Raw genomic sequence first — 19,016 nt, 5'->3', positions numbered from 1 at the left:
CATTTTTAGGCATTGTAATACAGTATTAGTGCTCTTGAAATAAAAGGGAAACTCTACCCTCCCCTTTTAAGTACGCAGGAAGGTATAGAAATAACCGTGTACTTAATCTCATAATGGTTTTTAATTTATCTTAAGGCAGCCTGTTAACCCTTCTTCCATTGATCCAGCTATTTTAAGCTTTCAATACCAAAGGCTACATGCAAAAGAGGAGCTAAAGTCCAGTAGTCCAGTCAGTCAGTTTAGTATCAGTTAGTGCAACATCAATAGACTGGAAGTTAGTCCAAGTGCTGCTGCCAGGGTTTGAATATTTAGCAGAATGCAACGAGCGTCAGAATGAATAAGAAAGGTGATTTAAGAGACTTAGGAAACATGGCACAACACGTCTAACCTTGTAGCAGAAGACCAAATGACCCTACTGTCAGCTAAGAACAGGAAACTGAGGCTACAATCCACACAGGCTCACCAGACCTGGACCATAGAAGACTGAAAAACGTCTCCTGAGTCTAGCTTATATCTACAGAAACATATTAGGTGAGCTGACTCTCTGTTTAACGCTTAAATTAATTTAAAGGTACCATGAAATATTCTCACAAAATCTATATCCATTAGAGTAACCTTTGACAGTAGGATTTTTGCTGCTGTGAATCAAAGTGCGACCTAGACATCAAGCCAATATTCCAGTACAGCTTTAGTCATCAAGATATTAAAAAACAGTCATACAGGTCCAAGGGTCAGAGGTCAGTGGGCCAGTCTGTGCATTGACCCCAAAGCTTGATAGACTGGTACAGCCTGAGGGAATGAAGACAAACACGACAAATGTCATTCACCCTGACAGTTTATGGTGTGCTTTGTCCCTGTGCAGCTTCTGAGATTAACAGCCTCATTGCCAGCAGGTGGAAAGAGAAGAGACCTGGGTGATTAGAGGTGTTCTACCAAAAAGGAGGAAGTTAAAGATGGAGCGTTGTGAAGAGTTATGTGAAGGGGTCCAGCACTAATAAGCATCAACATCCTCACACTATCTATTACAACAACTTGAGCTGGCGGGACTTACTGAAGAGGAGCCAACTCCTGGTTGTGTCAACAAACTAAGAACTTGTTGAAATCAGTTGTGGAAGCTGACTTGGACCCCTGCTAAAGGCTTTAAATAGCTTCTTTGGGGTCATCCTTTCACACATCCAGTCCTAGAAAAATATGGACTGTACATATTTATATTTATATATACATACATACATGTACAGGTATATCTGTGATACACTTGTATAAGTGATAATACGTGTGATTAAACTAAACTCAACTAAACTAAAACTAAAAAAGCTGACTCTCAGCTCATATGAGTAGCTCTGCTTACCTGAAAGGAGTGCTGCTCTTAAACCAAAGAAATCAGATAGGTCTGATTATTTCCAGTGCTCAGTTATGAGCTCTGACAGAACCCTCTTTTCCTGACAGCTGCTCAAAGTCTTAGTGCCTCATCTTTCTCTGAGTGCCACTAGAGACCTCTTCCAACCAAAGGACACAAACAACTAAAGCTGCATCCTTGAAGCAGCTTCCAGCATTCAGGCAGTGAACCCCCACCTGGAGCTGTTCTTCAAGCCAAGCATTGGCCACACGAGTATGACACATGTACTGACAAAGATTATATCAGCGCAATATAATCCAAGCGAAAAACTCTTTGAGTGATCTTTCGTAATGACAAACCTTTGAACCCTTTCTATAGCCCGGCGCTGTAAAAAGTAATTTAGCTCTGCATTAAAATCAACCAGCTGTGCAGATATGAAGACAAATAGAGTGGACTTACCTACAAATATCCTTTAACTCCCTCATGTGGTCATAGGTTTGTTTGATTGATTGCAATAGTTCATTTAGAACATGTAAGAGAAAGGAAAAGATAAAAAGAGTGCAAAAATCCTCTCTCCATTATTAGTAAAAAATAATGATCTCATCAGCTCCCCTTTTATAACCACCAACATGTGCAATAATCATCTCTTTTTAAAAGTTGTCCAAGTTTTTAACACACTTAGTGCAACATTAAAAAAGTTGTACTAGCTAGATGGATATAACATTGTTGTATAAATATAAATCAGTCATTATAGATATTTAGATTCATAATTTATAAATCTTAACATAAATAAATTAATACATTTGTTTGTCAATATACTGATACACACATATATAAGCACACACCTAAGCAAAATGTAAGAACCAGTTGAAAAATTGAACACATTTACATTTTACACCTATGGCTCTTAAGAAGGTTTTATGTAGAGTAGAGAAGAGTTTTAAAATGAAAAAAAAATGCAAAAAAGAAAGTAAGAAATTGGAGTAAGACAAAAATATTTGAGCCAGCATTATATTGCAAACAATGCTGATACTTGCTTTGAGTATTTCCAGGAGTCTGTGTGAACGTTGCTCCAAGTGGTGAAGATGTCTTCATGGAGGATCATCTACTGTCTGGACCTGATGTCCATTTCTGTAAACGTCCCTCTCCATCCATCCCCAAATGTTGTCAGAGTGATTTAGATCAGGGGAACATCAGGATGGTCCAAAGAGTGAGCTGATTCCTCTGGAAGAAGTTCCTCTGGCTGTTACAGAGTGACAGCAGAGGCTGTCACAGGGGTGAGGAGTGATTCAAGATGAAATTTTGGTCTGTGCATGTTTAATGTGACAAGGCTTGAAAAAAACCAAGAGGAAACACTTTTTACTTTGTGTTTAACTTCATTAACTTTATTATGGTGACAAATCACTTTTTCAGAGTGTGTGCTTTCCAAATAAAAGCCTTGGCAACACTTCTCGCTATTTAAGGTAAGAAAGATACAGTTTTACATCTATATGAAACTATCAAAGCTAATCTACGGTGCAAATCAGACCAAAATGCTACTCAAGCAAGAGTTAAAGCAGTTTATCTGAAGAGAGGAGGCTACAGTTAGCTATTAATGACACATTTATCATCACTTATTTCAAAGTCCAGGTGCCTTTTTGGGTTTTGAGTGAAAACCAGAGCAACCAGTTTGACATCATTTCATCATAACCGCTCTGTGATTACAGCCAAATTCCAGACGCACTTAAAACAAAGAGGGGTGTTCAGTTATTTGAACTATCTCAGTCCATGTTAGCTTAAAGCACAAAGGTCTTAATACGCTGACTTTAATTATGGCACACAGGGGAGCAACAAGAGGCACTTGTTTTAGACTTAAGGAAACACAATAGGGTCAATAAACTAAGGCTGATAAGAAAAACACAGAGCTGAGACAGCTGGACAATTTCCCATCAGCACCCAGGAGCAAACACAGCGCGCAGACATCTACTTCATGAATCAGCTCAGAATTTCACAAATAATTTACAACACAAAACACAAAGTGGTACGGACCAGCAGCTACCAGCTCTCAAAGCAATGTACATTACCAGAGGATATACAGAAATTACCCATGATGCATCACACATCCAGTTCACTACAGACAATATAGGCTTCATGTAGCGAGGATAAAAAACAATCATTTTAAGGGAAAATTGCACTCATCAGATTTCTTTAAAGGACAAAACAAAGATTTATGAGATTAGGAGAAAAAACTCGGTGTCCAGCCACAAGCTTTTTCTGAAGAAGAGGAGATCTGTCTGCGGGGAAAACCCCATCATTCATTAACTTTGCTGCCAAGTGAAAGCTGCTACTGTTTCTGTATGACACTAAGGCTTCCTCAGGTCAGCCTAGTTAACTCAAAGAAATAAACAGAGCATAAAAGAGAAATACAAAAACAGTCTTTCTGGATTAAAAAAAAACACGGAAATATCTGAAGAAAAATTATGACAACTGATCCAAAATGTGATACACTGCAAAAAACTCTGAACTGTTAGTAACAAGTTAAAAAAATATACCGAAGGAACAAGAGAAAAGTCACATTATTCCAGTTCCAAGCAAATCTTTCTTATTCCATTGGCAGTTTTTTTTTACTGGTTACAAGAAATTCAGACCTCATTTTTGTCTTTAATTAACTCGAAACAAGACATTTTTCTGGACTGGTCAGGTGAATGCGGCTCCTATCGAGTATAACAAGACATGTTTTACTTAAAAGAAGACAAAACACTTGATAAGATTTCAGTTTTTTGCAGTGTAAAAACTCTAAATCCTAAGGACTTAAAATTTAAATCAGAAAAATTATCTTAGACGGTGCAGATATGATTACAAAATGTGCCATTGTTACTGGTTTTTATGTCTATTTTGCAGACTGAATCCAAGCGTCCTTTGCAGAACAGCAGCAGCAGAATAATCTGAACCGATCAGGTTTCATGAACACACCTATGCTCTCCTTCAAGGACAAGGGACGGTTAATTATGTTCAACAATCTGCCTTCAATAAAGCCATCCTTCAAACACACAAATATTTACTCATAAATATCTACACACAGAGCCCTGAGTTCACTCCAGTCCTTCAGACAATGTGAACATTCACATTTTTAAAGCTAAAGTTTGTCCACAGAGAGCTCGGCTCAGCTGGACACTCCTGTGCATGGCGTGTCATCTTTCACCTCCTCATACGTGACCATGTGGACGCAGCAGGACAAATCATTCAAGCAGTGGACGCCAGCATGGTGCAGGAATCATGTTCTCACTGAAGTCCGGATAAGAGGGACACCTGAGGAGTTGGACGCTGTGTGAGAGGGTGAGCAGGCTGTCGGAGAACTGGAAGTGTGGCCTGTGGGAACAAAAGGATGACAAGAAAGGAGAAAGAGCTGGACATTAACTCCACTTAGAGGGGTAGTTTATTTTCTATAAGTGGGGTTCTGTGAGGTACCTGCCAGTGATGAGTGGAATTACCCACTGAGGAGCCCTGTCAGATCTACCCTTTGATCTGAAAACCATCTGGAGAGCTGGAAGCTCGGCTACCAACCAATGCAGACTGGGTCAGTGAAATACATGTCATACAGTGCCACCATATACAGCGCATCAGGGAAATCTTCACAGTGTTTCACTTCTTCCACATTTTGTTGTATTATGGCCTCATTCTGGAGTGTTCTACACACAACACCTCTTAATGACAACTTGGAAAAAAAAAATCAAAATTTTGCAAACTTATAAAACTTTTTTTAAACAGAAACTGAGACATCACATGTATTTAATTATTTACAACTTTTACCACAAAGCTCAAAATGGAGCTCAGTGGCATTCTGTTCTTAAAAAGCTTTAGATAGGGAGGTGACCAAGAACCTGGTGGTCACTCTGTCAGAGCTCCATGCAGCAGTCCACCAATCAGGCCCAGCTGGAGTCCACCTAAAGGCCCAAAGGCCCCTGAAGGACTCAGACCATGAGAAAGAAAATTCTCTGCTCTGGTGAGACAAAGATTGAAGTCTTTGGTAGGGGTGCACCAATCACAATTTTCTGGCCAATCACCGATCCTAATAAAGCCAGACCTGCCAATACCAATTTTTATTCTTTTTGTAACTGACAGCGTATACCTTCAATGTTCCAATCTAATTTTATTGAAAATCACAGAACAATACCTGTGAAACAATAAAATCTTTATGCTTTAACTTAAAATCTGTTTTATTTTTTTTCTTTTAATCTCATTTTTGTTTACAGTATCTTATTAATTTTAATCTGCCTTTTAATTGAATTGTAATTGTTTTCTTCCAATTTGTTCTGCCTGTAAAGCACTTTGAATTGCCTTGCTGAAATGTGCTATATAAATAAACTTGCTTTGCCTAAACAACCAATAAAGTTTCCTGAGTTTTAGGTCTCAGAGCAAAAAGCAACAATGGCTGGCTGTCAGACCTTCCTGGAGGATCAGTTCCATATGGAAGAATGGGCCGATCACTGATCCCTGATCATCGATCCCCCAAAATTAAAGAAATTGGCACCCATCGATTGGTGCATGTCTACTCTTTGGCGTCATGTTTGGAGGAAACCAGTCCCCACTCATCACCTGGACCATACCATCCCTACAGTGAAGCATGGTGGTGTCAGCATCATGCTGTGGGGATGTTTTTCAGCAGCAGGAACTGGGAGACCAGTCAGGATTGAGGGAAAGATGAATGCAGCAATGTATAGAGACATCCTGGATGAAAACCTGATCCAGAGCGCTTTAGACCTTGGACTGGGGTCACCATTTATCTTTTAGCAGCACAACAACCCTAAGACCACAGACAAGATATCAAAGGAGGGGCTTCAGGATGACTCTGTGAAGGTCCTTAAGGGGTCCAGCCAGAGCCCAGACTTGAACCTGATCAAACATCTCTGGAGATCTGAAAATGGCTGTGCACCATCCAACCTGATGGAGCTGAGAGGAGCTGCAGAGAGGATTGATCCAAACTGACCAAAGGGCGGTGTGCTAAGCTTGTGGCATCATATTCAAAAGGACCTGAGGTGTAACTGCTGCCAAAGGTGCATCAACAAAGGATTGAGCTAAGACTCTGAATATTTCTGGACACGCGGTGCTTAAGTTTTTAACTTAAATGAAAAAAAACTTCTATCACAACTTAGACATCTGGCAAAATAAGGAGGCTTGGTATTTGCTGCAACCTAATACAGCCAGAGCCCAATGGAGCTGATCCAGTGCAAGTTAACACGATGACCTGAATAGAAATCTATCTGATCCAGCACCGTGACTAGGGATGGGTACCAAATTAGGTACTGTCTGTAGTACTAAGTATCGATTAACGTAAATTCAAAAGGTAACATGTTGAGGTACCTAAACGCATCCTTGTGGGAAGTGAAGAGCAGGCGATTTTCCATACTGGACATAAACACAGCATTGCAAGTTTATTAAATAATAAAAATGTAAAATTGAAAAACTTTGAGATTTTATTGTTACACAAACTAATATTTTTCACCACATAAACATAAAAGTACCAAAAACTGAGCACTGATACCAATTGCCAAGTGCTGTGAAAGGTACCCATCCCTAGCTGTGAAAGAGTGAAGCAAAACCAGAGACACGAATGGTGTATTTAGTCTGCAAGAGTATTTCAGGACCTTTCTGAATTAGAGGATACCTGTGGCCTACATATGACTACAGTTTGCATCACAGACCATCCACAGTTTACTGCTGCTGTTTACATCTTTTCTTTAAGAGTCCAAAAACAATGGCCTCAGAACAGCAACTTAAAGAACATAGAGCATACACTTTCACCAGTACTAGTGTTTACCCTTTCTGTAGCAGTTGATCTTTGCTTCCAGTAAAAAAGACTCTCCATGAACAGTAAACTTACATCCTAACTAAAGCAGCATCATTACAGAAAAGTCATATGAGGTGCTGCAGGTGGTTTTCATATGGTTGGTCAGACAGTACCTCAACAAACAGACCAAACTAACTAACCAATGATACACACATACTGTCAACAAATACCTCAGAGAGCCCCACTATTAAAAAACACCAACATTTTTTTGATACAATGCTGTAACTCAGAAGACAGATCCAGGCTACAGTACAGCCCTGCCCTGTTTGTGTAACCAGAAAGAAAACTGGATGTTAACAGACATTATCAGGAAGTGAAACCAGTATGAAAGCTGTGTGTAATGAAAACAATCCCTTCTCCATTAGTACTCTGAGGCTAGACAGTGTTGTCACCAGCATTCATGATGGATTCCCCCAATTATAACAGCCAAATAAATCTACAGGCTACCAGAAACAGACTGAGGGAATGACACACCATTTAACATTAACTTCATGGAGTTCACCTGGGACCTGATAGTTGTTTTCCAATTAAACATCATCATATATGTGGCAAACACCACTCCATATTGTGGTTCTGAAACTACTGAAGAGGGGCAACTGTGTTTTTTAAGCGTTTATCCTGTCCCTCTGGTGACCCCATAGAGGTCGTACATGACTTACCCCAACAACAAAAAAATCCAGATTTTTCTGTAACTGGAGTTTCTGTAAACCCTTATTTCACCCTGTGGCTCCAGGGGCAGCACAAACAGACCTTGGTGTTTAAGGCCCACCCCTCCAACATGTCACAAACCAGGAGACCCGTTCATGATTACCTTGTTATTTGAAAAATTATATTGACAGTATTGGTCATGGGAAGGGAAACAAGTCACAGATGGGCAGTCCACATTAACTGTCAATTGGAGGGAGAGCAGCGCACTGCATTTCCATAATTGCTTGAGAAGTTGTTGGACTTTTAGTTGTAGAGTAGTTTGGGAACCCCCACTATGATTAACCACACTCTGTCATCACCTGGACCATACCATCCCTACAGTGAAGCATGGTGGTGTCAGCATCAAGCTGTGGGGATGTAGTTTGGGAACCCCCACTCTGATTAATAGCATTAATTGTTCTAGTTGTGTACTTCAAATAAGGATGCATGGGCTACAGCATTTAAGAAAAAGAGAACAGACAACTAAATGAAAAAGCATTTAAACTAAAATTAAACCAAACAGTATACTGTAGTGTACTGAAAACACTACAGTCCAAGCTTCTTTTAGTTGCTTTATACATTTTCAAAATATCTAAAATAGAAATTTGTGTGTTCTTAATTACAAATTAAATATTCACAAGTACCAACAATCCCTGCTTGTTCCTTTATATCAAATCATGTAAACTTACATCACCAATCATTATAAATGCAGATCGCACAATGTTGCCAAATTGGGCAACACACACTGTTGCCTTTGTTGATACTATGTTAACACTGTGCTCAGCTGGTAGCGCTGAAATCATTCAAATCTCTGGAGATTCCTGCAGAGCTCCGAATGTTAAAGGCCCCATTTACACGACAACGTTTCATCTGAAAGCTCTAAAAAGCAGTGAAAAAAATCTGCATATACACGGAAACGCAGAGGGACTGAAAATGCTGTAGTAAGCATGCCAGGCCTGTAGTTGGTGCTATAACTGTACTGTTCAGAAGCCCTTCTTGGGAGATCTCCACTGAAGTAGAGTTGAGGTGATCAGCTGGTGAGGGAGGAGGAGGGGGGAATTCACCAAAGAAAGAAAGCATTTCTAACTCTGATTCTGAATCTGACTGGGATAGATGCTTATCGATGCAGGGGTCTGACTGGCTGAAAAGCATCTCATGGGCTGATTATCAACACAAATATTTGGTCTCAGACTTCCTGAGCTGTGTGGATGATGAGGCACAGTCTGAAAAAGTGTGAATGTTGACTTGTTGTTTTACCTCCATTGTTCCTCCACATCTCTCTGGCACACTGGTCAGAAGAGGTCAGCTCAGATATTTGGATGTTTGGATTTGATTTGTAGTCATCTTGAGAAGACAAAACAGGACATGATCAGGTGATATGAGGAAATCTGCTCCGTTTACCGTAAAGAATGAAGAAGTAAAGACAAGGAAAAGCTAAACCTACTGTTGTTGCTGAATGTAGAGAAGTCACTGTCTCTCATTGTCTCGTTCCCGCTGTCTGAAAGCGTCTTTTCTCTCCTGGATACAGCCGGCTTCCTCTGGCTTTTCCGAGTGCTGATGCGAATGATCCCCCGCACCAGCCGGCACTCGGCCTCCTGCTCGTCCATTTTGTGCTCCTCTGCCAGCGAGTTGATGAGCTGGTTAATGGCTTTGCTCTTCCTCAGGAACACCGAGTCGGAGGTGCACCTGGCCAACTCTTCGATCTGATACTCAGAGTAGAGCTCCAGCAGCTTCTTAGTGATCAGTGAGTCTACGTTCTCCTCACCATCCTCCCAGTCATCAAACCTCATGGACTCCTGCAGAGACGCATGGTTGGACCACGTGTGACTGCTGGCTGGGCGGGCATATGACATAGGTTTTACATCAGCATCTAAATAATCTCTCGGACTGTCGACTTGAACTCCACCAATGCGGACAACCCCGAGCCAGTCTGCTGTGTCCTCTTCTTTCTTCACCTCCTGGTTCACGGCACGCAGGCTGATTTTCTCCGCTTCATCTGTTGAGCTCTCCTTGGGCGCCAAGCACGGAGCAAGGATGGAGCGCTGGCAGACCCGATAAAGGCCACAGGTGAGCACGCTGCACACAAAGGTCCTACAGCTCCTCTGAGAGGCGCAGGGGTTGCAGGTTTGAGTCGCAGAGGGAGGATCAGCAGAGCCGGGGATGAAGCCGATCGTCTCAGACTCCTTTCCGTTTGCATCTTTCAGGTGAGCTTTGTGGATTGTTTTTGGCTCCGGGGTCGGGAGCCTGTCTTCCACCGGGTCCACACATCGCTCCTCATATGAGGACCTCTGGCTGCTGCTCTGACTGGGTCCGTGTTTGTAGCTTCCTGGTCCTGCGCTGTGTCTCAGACTGCCAGAGCTGCTGGCAGACATGACGTCCTGGCTCAGAAACCTGGACAAGGTCAAAAAAATTTGGTCAGCTGAGGTGTTAGGAATTCACTACACAGAGTGAGATAGCATCATGAAATGAAAAGTCCATCTTTCTTGAATCTGCAGAGCAAGCCCCACTTGTAGCCACCTGAGGGCATCTCTCTTCAGACCACACATGAAACTACTATCCTCAGGTGGCAGGTGAAGTTACCCAACTGGTTTTGTTAGGATGTGGAGCAGAGGAGCAGTGACACATATAAATGATAGAAAGCTCTTGGTTAGGCCGTAATAACCTTTCTAATCAAAGTAAATAAATAAATAAATAAAATCCTTAAGTTTGACTGTCCATGTTATACAACAGAAAACAAACAGTCGGCCTTAATGAAGATGGTAAACAGCTTGTTTTAATAATTTTGAATTAACTCAGAGAACTATTGTCCTGTTTGGATAATAAAACTGAAACAAGGCAAACCATACTCTTTTGAATAGCTTAAATGTGCACAGTTATGAATTAATGTAAGATGGCACACCTATTTGTTTTGTGTTTGTTGCACCTGCCTGCGAGGCTGCAGTGAGTAAAGGATTAAATTGGTCAGAAATCTCATATTTTGGTTAGAATATTACAAAATAAAACATTTTTCTGCTCAAATCTCACATTTCTGTGTGGTACATCTCTATTTGTGACTGAATCGTGTGTTACGTGCTTTGTTGCATCAGTTGAGGGCGACTCTGCTCAGCACTTAAAAAAAAAAAAACTAATAAACACAATGAAATTATTAGACTGAATGGGTCTATCGTTATATTTACTATAGTAAGGGTAAATGTTGTAGTTTGACAAACATGACGCCACAAGTGGCTTCGTGTATCCAAAGTATTTTCACTTTCATGGCGACCTGTCACTGCGTCTCTTTCCTCCATTAGAGGACTTTCACGGACTCCAGTCGAACATTACTCACAGATCACTCGGTGCGTCCTCCAGCTGGCTCCAGAATCGCAGACCTCCTCCTCAGTTTTCATTGAACATGTCTGTTTTAATCCACTCTGGACTCTGTTATATCAGAAACATCGCTGTAATGAGCCGGATTCAGTCAAAGTTTTCCACCGAATCCGTGTACCTGCGCGTCAAGGTGGAGGAAACGCACCTGGTAGCCACAAAAACAATTGGACTTCCGGTCATGACTGCGAAAATAAAACGCAGGTAAGGTTCCGGTTTTGAATTCTGCTTATCGTAAGGAAGCGTTCACTGCAACTCCGGAAAATAACATCAGTTACACGCTGTGGACTGTAAATAAATGGGGCCACTGTATAATAAAAGGACCATAGAAATGGACACAGCCTCCGTGACGTCACCTGTCCGTTTCTGAAATGAAGGCTGTTTCAAACCAGCTGCAGTATTTACTACTTTTAAATGTAGTATGCTGTGTAAAGTGACCATATTCTGAAAAGCCAAAAAGAGGACCCCCCCTACCCGGCCTTTTGGAGATAATGAAAGAATACCCACAGACACTCAAAGAGGACAAAATAGCTTTAACCATACTTTTGTATAAAATATTCCTTAATACTTAAAATAACTTAAAGAAACACTTAAAGAAAAAGAAAAAATATTGTGCAAAAACTTATATTGTGCCTCAAACTCATAGTTAACAGATTTATCTTATTTTATTTTTTTAAAGAAAAGGCATCTTTTCTTGTTTTATTCAGACTCATATAAAATATATAAATTATGCCTTAAAATCTTATTTACATATAAAGGTAATTTTTTTGTAATAAAAAAAATAAAAAAATAAAAAAAAAAAGATTTTTTTTTCAATAAGTGAGCACAGAACACAACAGAAATGTCCATCCTGATACTATATCAGTGATAGGATGACTCAATCAATACAAACAAAACGGAAATTAAATAAAAATGAATTATTTTGGCTTGTTAAAATATAAATAATGGCTTAATATTAAAGAAAACAAGAGCAAGCATATTCAATGCTCAGGTACGCATGATCAACATTTTGACAGGGAAGTAAATCAGAATTGTTAGAGCTTTATTATAAATATTAAAATAGACTGGACACAAACGCTGAAAACAGAAGTACTTAAATAATGAAATTGTTCATAGTCCAGTTGGATGAAAATAATTCAGGCAAAAAATTCTTTGGACTCATGGGCTAGTTTTATCACACCAACACAGGCTGAACTGGTCTGAATCTTTATCACAACGTCATGTTCATCCACTATATCAAAAAACCTAACCTAGGAGAATAATTTGCCTTTGTGCTTAGTATACTATGCATTTTATGTGCCTCGTCTCAAGTTTTTAAAGTCTTTTTGGAAAGGAACGCCAACAGTTTGTTCAATGCTCTGGTGTACTGCAACCTTCACCCACTAGATGGCACCATGACCGTTTCAATAAAGAACAGTTCAGGGTTCACCAAAGACCACACAGGAGAAAAGATTTAAATAAACACATTTATTTTCAAAACACTTAATCATCTTGTGAAGCCCCCTACTGCATCTGTTCAAGACAAAAAGCACATTAAAATTTAGATGTGTTAAAAAAAAGCAGAAACTGAGGTTAGACACTCACCTGCTGGAGTATCAGCTGTTGTTTCGGTTTGAACCTCTTCCAGCTGGACGGCTCATGAACTCTCTGGACCTGAGGTTTGGCAGAAACAGTCTGTGCTGAAGGAACTGAGAAAGTCTGCTGGGGTTTATAAGAGTCTCTGCTCTCTGAAGACGATGTCTGGGCCTCCTGTTTCCTTTCATTGTAGACCTGTGGCCCTGAAGGAGCCACTTGTGTCCGTTGTGGTTTCCTGACAGTCTGTACCTGAGGTTTCTGTGGAACACTGTAAGCTGATGAAGCTGTGTGGGTCTGCGCTGGCTCTCTGACGCTCTGGACCTGAGGTTTGTAAGACACGGTCTGTGATGATGATGGAGCGATGTCTGTCAGCTGCGGCTTCATGATGCTCTGAGCTTGTGGCTTGAATAAAACACTCTGTGCTGAGAGACCCTGAGGTTTATAAGACACAATCTGCACTGAGGGAGCTGCTTGGACCTGCTGTGGCCTCCTCTCACTCTGAGCCTGTGGTTTGTAAGACACGGCCTGTGCTGATGGAGCGGTGTCACTCTGCTGTGGTTTGAAGGAGAGGAGATTTGAAGGCACTGTTTGTTGAAACTTCGTGACAGTCTGGAACTGAGATTTACAGGGCACAATGTATCCTGAAGAAGCTGTGTGGGTCTGTGCTGGCTCGCCACCAGTCTGGACCTGAGGTTTGTAAGACACCATCTGCCCTGGTGGAGCGGTGTCAGTCTGCTGTGGTTTGTAAGACACAATCTGCGCTGGAGGGGCCACTTGGGTTTGTTGTAGCTTCCTTTCACTCTGGACCTGTGGTTTGTAAGACACAGCCTGGGCTGATGGAGCCGTGTAGCTCTGGGCCTGAGGTCTATATCGCACAGTGTGCGCTGCAGAAGCTGTGTGGGTCTGCGCCGACTGTTGAGCACTCTGGACTTGAGCCTTGGAAGGAACAGCCTGTGCGGATGAAGCGGTGAAAGTCTGCTGAGGTTTGTGAGAGTATCTGCCCTCTGAAGGAGCCATTTGGGACGGTTTTCTTTCACTGTAGACCTGAGGCTTGTAAACCACAACCTGTGCTGATGAGTGGGTGTAGCTCTGCTGGGGTTTGTAAGAGACAATCTGTGCTGGGGGAGCCACTTGGGTTTGTTGTGACCTCCTGACAGTCTGGACCTGAGGTTTGTTAGACACAGCCTGGGCTGATGGAGCTGTGTAGCTCTGGGCCTGAGGTCTCTGTCCCACATCATTTGCAGAAAGAGCTGTGTGGGTCTGCACCAGCTCATCAACACTCTGGACCTGAGGTTGCACCAGCACAATGGGTCCTGAAGAAGTTATGTAGCTCTCCAGGGGTTTCGTGGCACTCTTCTGCTCCACGGATTCGCTCAGTCGTCTGATGCCAAAGCCTCCAAACTGTTCGGGGATGCTGTAGACTCTGGACGGGGCGTAACGAGTTCCATCACTTCCAGGAGGGGGCTGGTACAGAGCTCCTTGGGCAGGACTCCTGTTCCAGGAGGAATCCAGTGAGCCAGTTGAGGTGGAGCTGTAACTCTGGAGGTTGCGGGGCTGTAAGGCAGCAGGGTGTGTTTTTAAGAAAGTGGAGGGGATAGACAACTTAGAGGTACGACGTATGTTCACTCTCCTGGCAGGGGCAGTGGCAGAGGTCTGTGTCCGTGCCGAGTGCCTTTGTGATGAAGGGGCTCTTGGGCTGAACAGGTTGGAGGACCTCTGGCTGAAAGAAGAGTCTCCTTGTCCATCGTAGGCAGAGGAAAATGTGGAGCTTCTGCTGGAGGGAGCGTGAAGGGATGCAGAGCTGCCGGCTGGATACTTGTGAGCACTCTGCTGAACTGGCAAAGTCGTCTTCTTGCTGCCAACTGAGCTGTCAGTCGGCCTCTTTTTGTACTGACTCACAGAATTTCCACTAGCAATAGCTGTGGACAGGCCGAAGAATTTTTTGGGCTCATTCAGTTGCTTTGGTTTTTGCCATTTCAGTTCAGACACCAAGTTGCTCTGCCCAAACCTGACTGAGTGTCCCTGACTGTTAATGCTGCTTTTCTGGGTCGGGCCTGGAGAAACAGAGGCCTGTCTGAGTCCATTCTGGGGATCGCTGGCACCAAGTCTTTTTAGTTCACTGTCCTGCTGCGAGAGGCCAACATATTCATTGCTGTTCTGTCTCTGGGAACGTTGAGCTGTGGAGATGAAGGAGAATCTAGTTAGAAAGGTGCAAACTGTACTGTAGTTTTAAAATGCACTTAAAAAGTAAGGGATGTTTGAGGATCCAGTTAAATTGTTTACAGCCAACCTGTGAGAGTAGTATGGGGTACCTTGCTTTACGAGTGTCCTAGCTAACAAGTTTCGAGTTATGAGCTGTCATACAGATTTTTTTGTTTTGAGTTGAGAGCTAAAATTCTTAATAACTGGGAATTTAAAATGAGGAACTCAAATTTGGGCAATGAGCAAGCTTCAGATTCGTTGGTTGTGCTATATTTTGCAACTCTTTCAGATGTTACTCAAAAAAAAAACACCCAGAAAAAGTTGCAAATGGGATTGCAATGGCGCTATTTAATGACATTTACCTTACTCATTATACAGATAATCTGAAAGGGAGGAGGAAACAGAGCTCATTGGAACTCAGTGTGGCAAAAATCAGCCTATAAAATTCATTTAGTAACTTCAGCCATTCACCGAAAGGGCGGGGCACCATTTTATTTGTTCCGTTTCTTCATTATTCCACAAATAAATCGACACCCTAAACGTGCTCAAAAACTCACCAAAATTGGCACACACCTCACAATCACAAAAAAATTTCATATCATATCAAAATTAACCCCCAGCATCCCATAATTTGCTCTGTAGCACAACCTAGGCACACTAAAATGCCTCTAGTTTCCACTTGGAATGTCATAGAAAGCTCAAATCAACGTCAAAATGTTCATCTCATCTGAGGCGCAAAAATGATACACTGATACCCCTGATCTATTTCCAACAGGAAGCTGGCTATTTGCCTTTCAAAATATAATTTCACCTCATTTTTACCCTTTCTTCAAAAACTAACTTGTCTGAAACCATAAGAGGTACCGGCTTGAAATCCCCTCAGAGGACAGCCTGGACCCTGCCATTCAAAATTTGTGGATTTTGTTGTTCCCCGTTTTTCAAACAGAGAGCCCTCAAAGTTGGTGAACCCCACAGCAGCCTTTCCAGCTCCCTCCATTAATACATAGGATTTCTCATTCCTGCACATGCAGGCTGCCACATTAGGGCCTCTAGACAAAAAAGTGAAAGTCATACAGATTCAAAAATGACAAAGATGTCATATCTTTACAGGGATTAGGTCAACATTCTGGCCTCTATCAGGAGTTGTTTGCAAAACTTTTGTGATTTCATTCCTCCCTCTGCTGCAGCAGTTCTCTGATGTCACGCACTCATCAGGAGCCGAGTGCACCTGGTCATGTGACTCACTGAAGGAGGGAAATGCTATGTTCTCACACACACACACACACACACACACGGGATCAACCCCCTCACAGTGGGGGTAAAAGCTTCACAGACAGCAGGACATACATCACTCAAATGAACTCCACCAGATCAGTGCAGCTGGTCATGTGAGCCACTAGACTGGGAAAATAGTATGTTTTACACCTAAACATGCCCACAAACATGTGACAAAATGACATGGTTGGATTCCTGACAAAATTTCCCACAAAAATATCTTTTTTTTTTTTACTGGGATTGAGGTTAAAATTTTGGCACCTATGAGGACTTGTTTAAAAAACTTTCAGAAAATTTCACTCCCTCCACAGCAGTTGTATGATGATGTCACACACTCATTTGGAGTTTAGCGCAGCTGGTCATGTGACTCACTGAAGAAGGGAAATTGCTATGTTTTTCAAACACACACATTATAGGGATGAAATCTTAACAGAGGTAAAATTGCCACGATGGACAGGCGGAATGGGACTGCAGTAGGGCAAGAGGGCAAAGGGGGAAGAGGGCAACGTGGCAAGGACCCACCCAACACTGCTTGGGGCTTCAATTAGTATTTTTTTTAGGGATGCACGATATTGGATTTTTGCCGATATATCGAAACCCCTTTTGGCCGATACCAATACCGATAATCACAAGTTTCTTTGTTTTTTTCGTTGTAAAGAAAGCTAAGTCTATCCTGTACTGGAATTTATGTTACTCTTATTGTGACGGTCTTATTTGTTTAAGAAATACACATAAAACATTTGATTTTACCATAAATAAGAAATGTATTATTTTTTCAAACTCAAGACATTCAGTATTGAAAAACAGAAAAATAATTTCTTTAGATCACATGAACTTTAAATGTACAATGCATTTTTAATCATAACCAAGTTGCATTTGATTATTTTTTTTAAGCTTTTATCAGCCGATACCGATATTGTGCGTCCCTAATTTTTTTTTTTTTTTTTTTTTTTTAATTAGGAAAAATACAAATTTTAGTTGCATTCCAATTCATTCCATTGGGAAAATTGGCTTGATGTAAAAGGAACCACTGTGTTTGAATAAGAAGGAGTAGAATGACAGAAAAATTTAGTCTAAACCAAAGGAAAGAGAAAAAGGATTAAAAAAAATCTACTCACAGAAGTATTGAGATTTTATTTTAGGATTTTTAGATAGTATTTTGCTTTTTTTTGGTTGAAATGACCCCCCAGTTGAAGTCCTTTATTTTAGCCTTTGATTTTAAGTAGGGTTGTAAAAGTTAAAGCTTTTCTCCAGCAGGGGGGGTTGTGGTTTTTCTTAGCCTCTAGTAACTCAACATCAGATCTCCTGAATAAATTGTAAAAACTGACTCACATGTGATGTGAATTTTTGGAAAATATGGCTCCTGGTATAGTCTGTAGATATTATCCAACTTTTTCACAGATATTGGAATTTAATTTGGCTTCCTAACAATTGTAAGAATCAAATCAGGAGAAAAGCATTTCTTCTGAAGAATTTTCCAAGTTGGAAACTTTGTACAGCTATTTATTGAAGTACACTGGGAATTTACAAGGAACTTGACTTATAGTTAGAGACGATTTATTGTAGCACAAGTTGGGCTAAAAGAACCACATTTAACACATGTTCACTTGAATATCTGTTATTCCTTGACAACATAGCAGCACTTTGCTGACTGCAGGGCTGCTGACCCCTACATGCACTGAGCATGATGCAGCACAAGGTCATTAAAGGCACCATCGGAGAACTTCATGATGTCAAGAAAGTTCTGATAAAACAATTCAGAATATTTTTAAATTTTCTTTATTTCTTTGTGCTAAGTTTCTGGAAAGTTTCCACCCCTCTGCAACCCTAGTTTTAGCTTTAAATTCTGCACACTGAGACTAAAAGTTCATAAAGGTGACTGCAGTAACTTGTTTAAACCACTAGATGTTACTGTTTCACTGAGTTTTAAGCTCCAGAGTCTAGAGTCTTTGTGCACTTTATTTGTGAATCAGAGTTAAAACAGTGACATTTGTTCTCCCCTCACCTTGTGTAGCCCATGAACAGCATACATACTCTGCTTGACAAAAGACTGCCAGCAAGATCCTGCACAAAAATCACACACGGGAGAAAAAAAAATCAGGATCAGAAGAAATGGGACAGGAACTGATCTCACAAAGAAGTCTGCAGAAACTCACCCCAAATGAACTCCACAAACCATTCCTGTGTCAAAGCTTCAGTAGCCCAACTGCCTCGAAGCTACTAGCTCTGCATGTCTGTGCTGCTGGGAGGAAGCTTCTATTTCAGCCTGCTTCTCATCACTGCCTGATGAGCTGATTGTTTACAGGTGCTCAGTGGTGTGAAGTCAGGGGGACAGGGAGAAAGAGGGAGGGAGAGATCCTCTGCTTTTCCTCAGCTGCTCTGACATAGGGCTAAAGATTCACTGCGCTCAGAGATGCCAACATTTTGACCAGTTGAAAAATTGCACAAATGTACATTTTGTTGGCTCTCAAAAAAGTTTCAAGTACATTTTCAAAGTACTAAAAGAAGAAATAGGAGTAAGACAAAACAATGAGTAAGCAATTTATTACAAACAACAATTAAAGTGAAATAGCCTGTTTATCAACCAGTCAAAAGTTTAAGACCACAGCTAAAAAAAAAAGGAAAAGAAAAGAAAACCTCCTAAAACAGAAATCAAAGTTTGCAAAAAGGACTCAGTAATGAGGAGCTCCATTGTTCTTGTTGGTGCTTGATGTGAGTGTTTCCAGGAGGCTGTGGGAGCGTTGCCCCAAG

General features: G+C 41.3%; 2 protein-coding genes across 2 annotated transcripts; both read right to left on the bottom strand.

Annotated features, from left to right (window-relative positions):
- Positions 1–2,735: 2,735 nt before the first annotated feature.
- Positions 2,736–11,360, bottom strand: kdf1b (keratinocyte differentiation factor 1b). Its single transcript, XM_074686981.1, has 4 exons — positions 11,176–11,360; positions 9,295–10,241; positions 9,108–9,194; positions 2,736–4,684 (listed from the first exon to the last, which is right to left on the bottom strand). The coding sequence occupies exons 2-4, from the start codon at positions 10,220–10,222 to the stop codon at positions 4,590–4,592; spliced, it is 1,110 nt and encodes a 369-aa protein (XP_074543082.1). The 5' UTR covers positions 10,223–10,241; positions 11,176–11,360; the 3' UTR covers positions 2,736–4,589.
- A 1,305-nt stretch (positions 11,361–12,665) lies between these two features.
- Positions 12,666–18,526, bottom strand: LOC141802514 (uncharacterized). Its single transcript, XM_074686042.1, has 4 exons — positions 18,422–18,526; positions 18,271–18,329; positions 12,798–14,965; positions 12,666–12,725 (listed from the first exon to the last, which is right to left on the bottom strand). Exons 1-4 carry the CDS (start codon positions 18,442–18,444, stop codon positions 12,717–12,719), a joined length of 2,259 nt encoding a protein of 752 aa, XP_074542143.1. The 5' UTR covers positions 18,445–18,526; the 3' UTR covers positions 12,666–12,716.
- Positions 18,527–19,016: the final 490 nt, after the last annotated feature.

Source organism: Halichoeres trimaculatus, unplaced genomic scaffold (assembly GCF_033239565.1).
Source record: "Halichoeres trimaculatus isolate MK-OKI-2021-1 unplaced genomic scaffold, fHalTri1.1 fHalTri1_scaffold_14, whole genome shotgun sequence".
Classification (NCBI taxonomy): Eukaryota; Metazoa; Chordata; class Actinopteri; order Labriformes; family Labridae; genus Halichoeres; species Halichoeres trimaculatus.
Note: the sequence above shows the minus strand (reverse complement) of the source record. Positions and strands in the feature narration are given on the sequence as shown.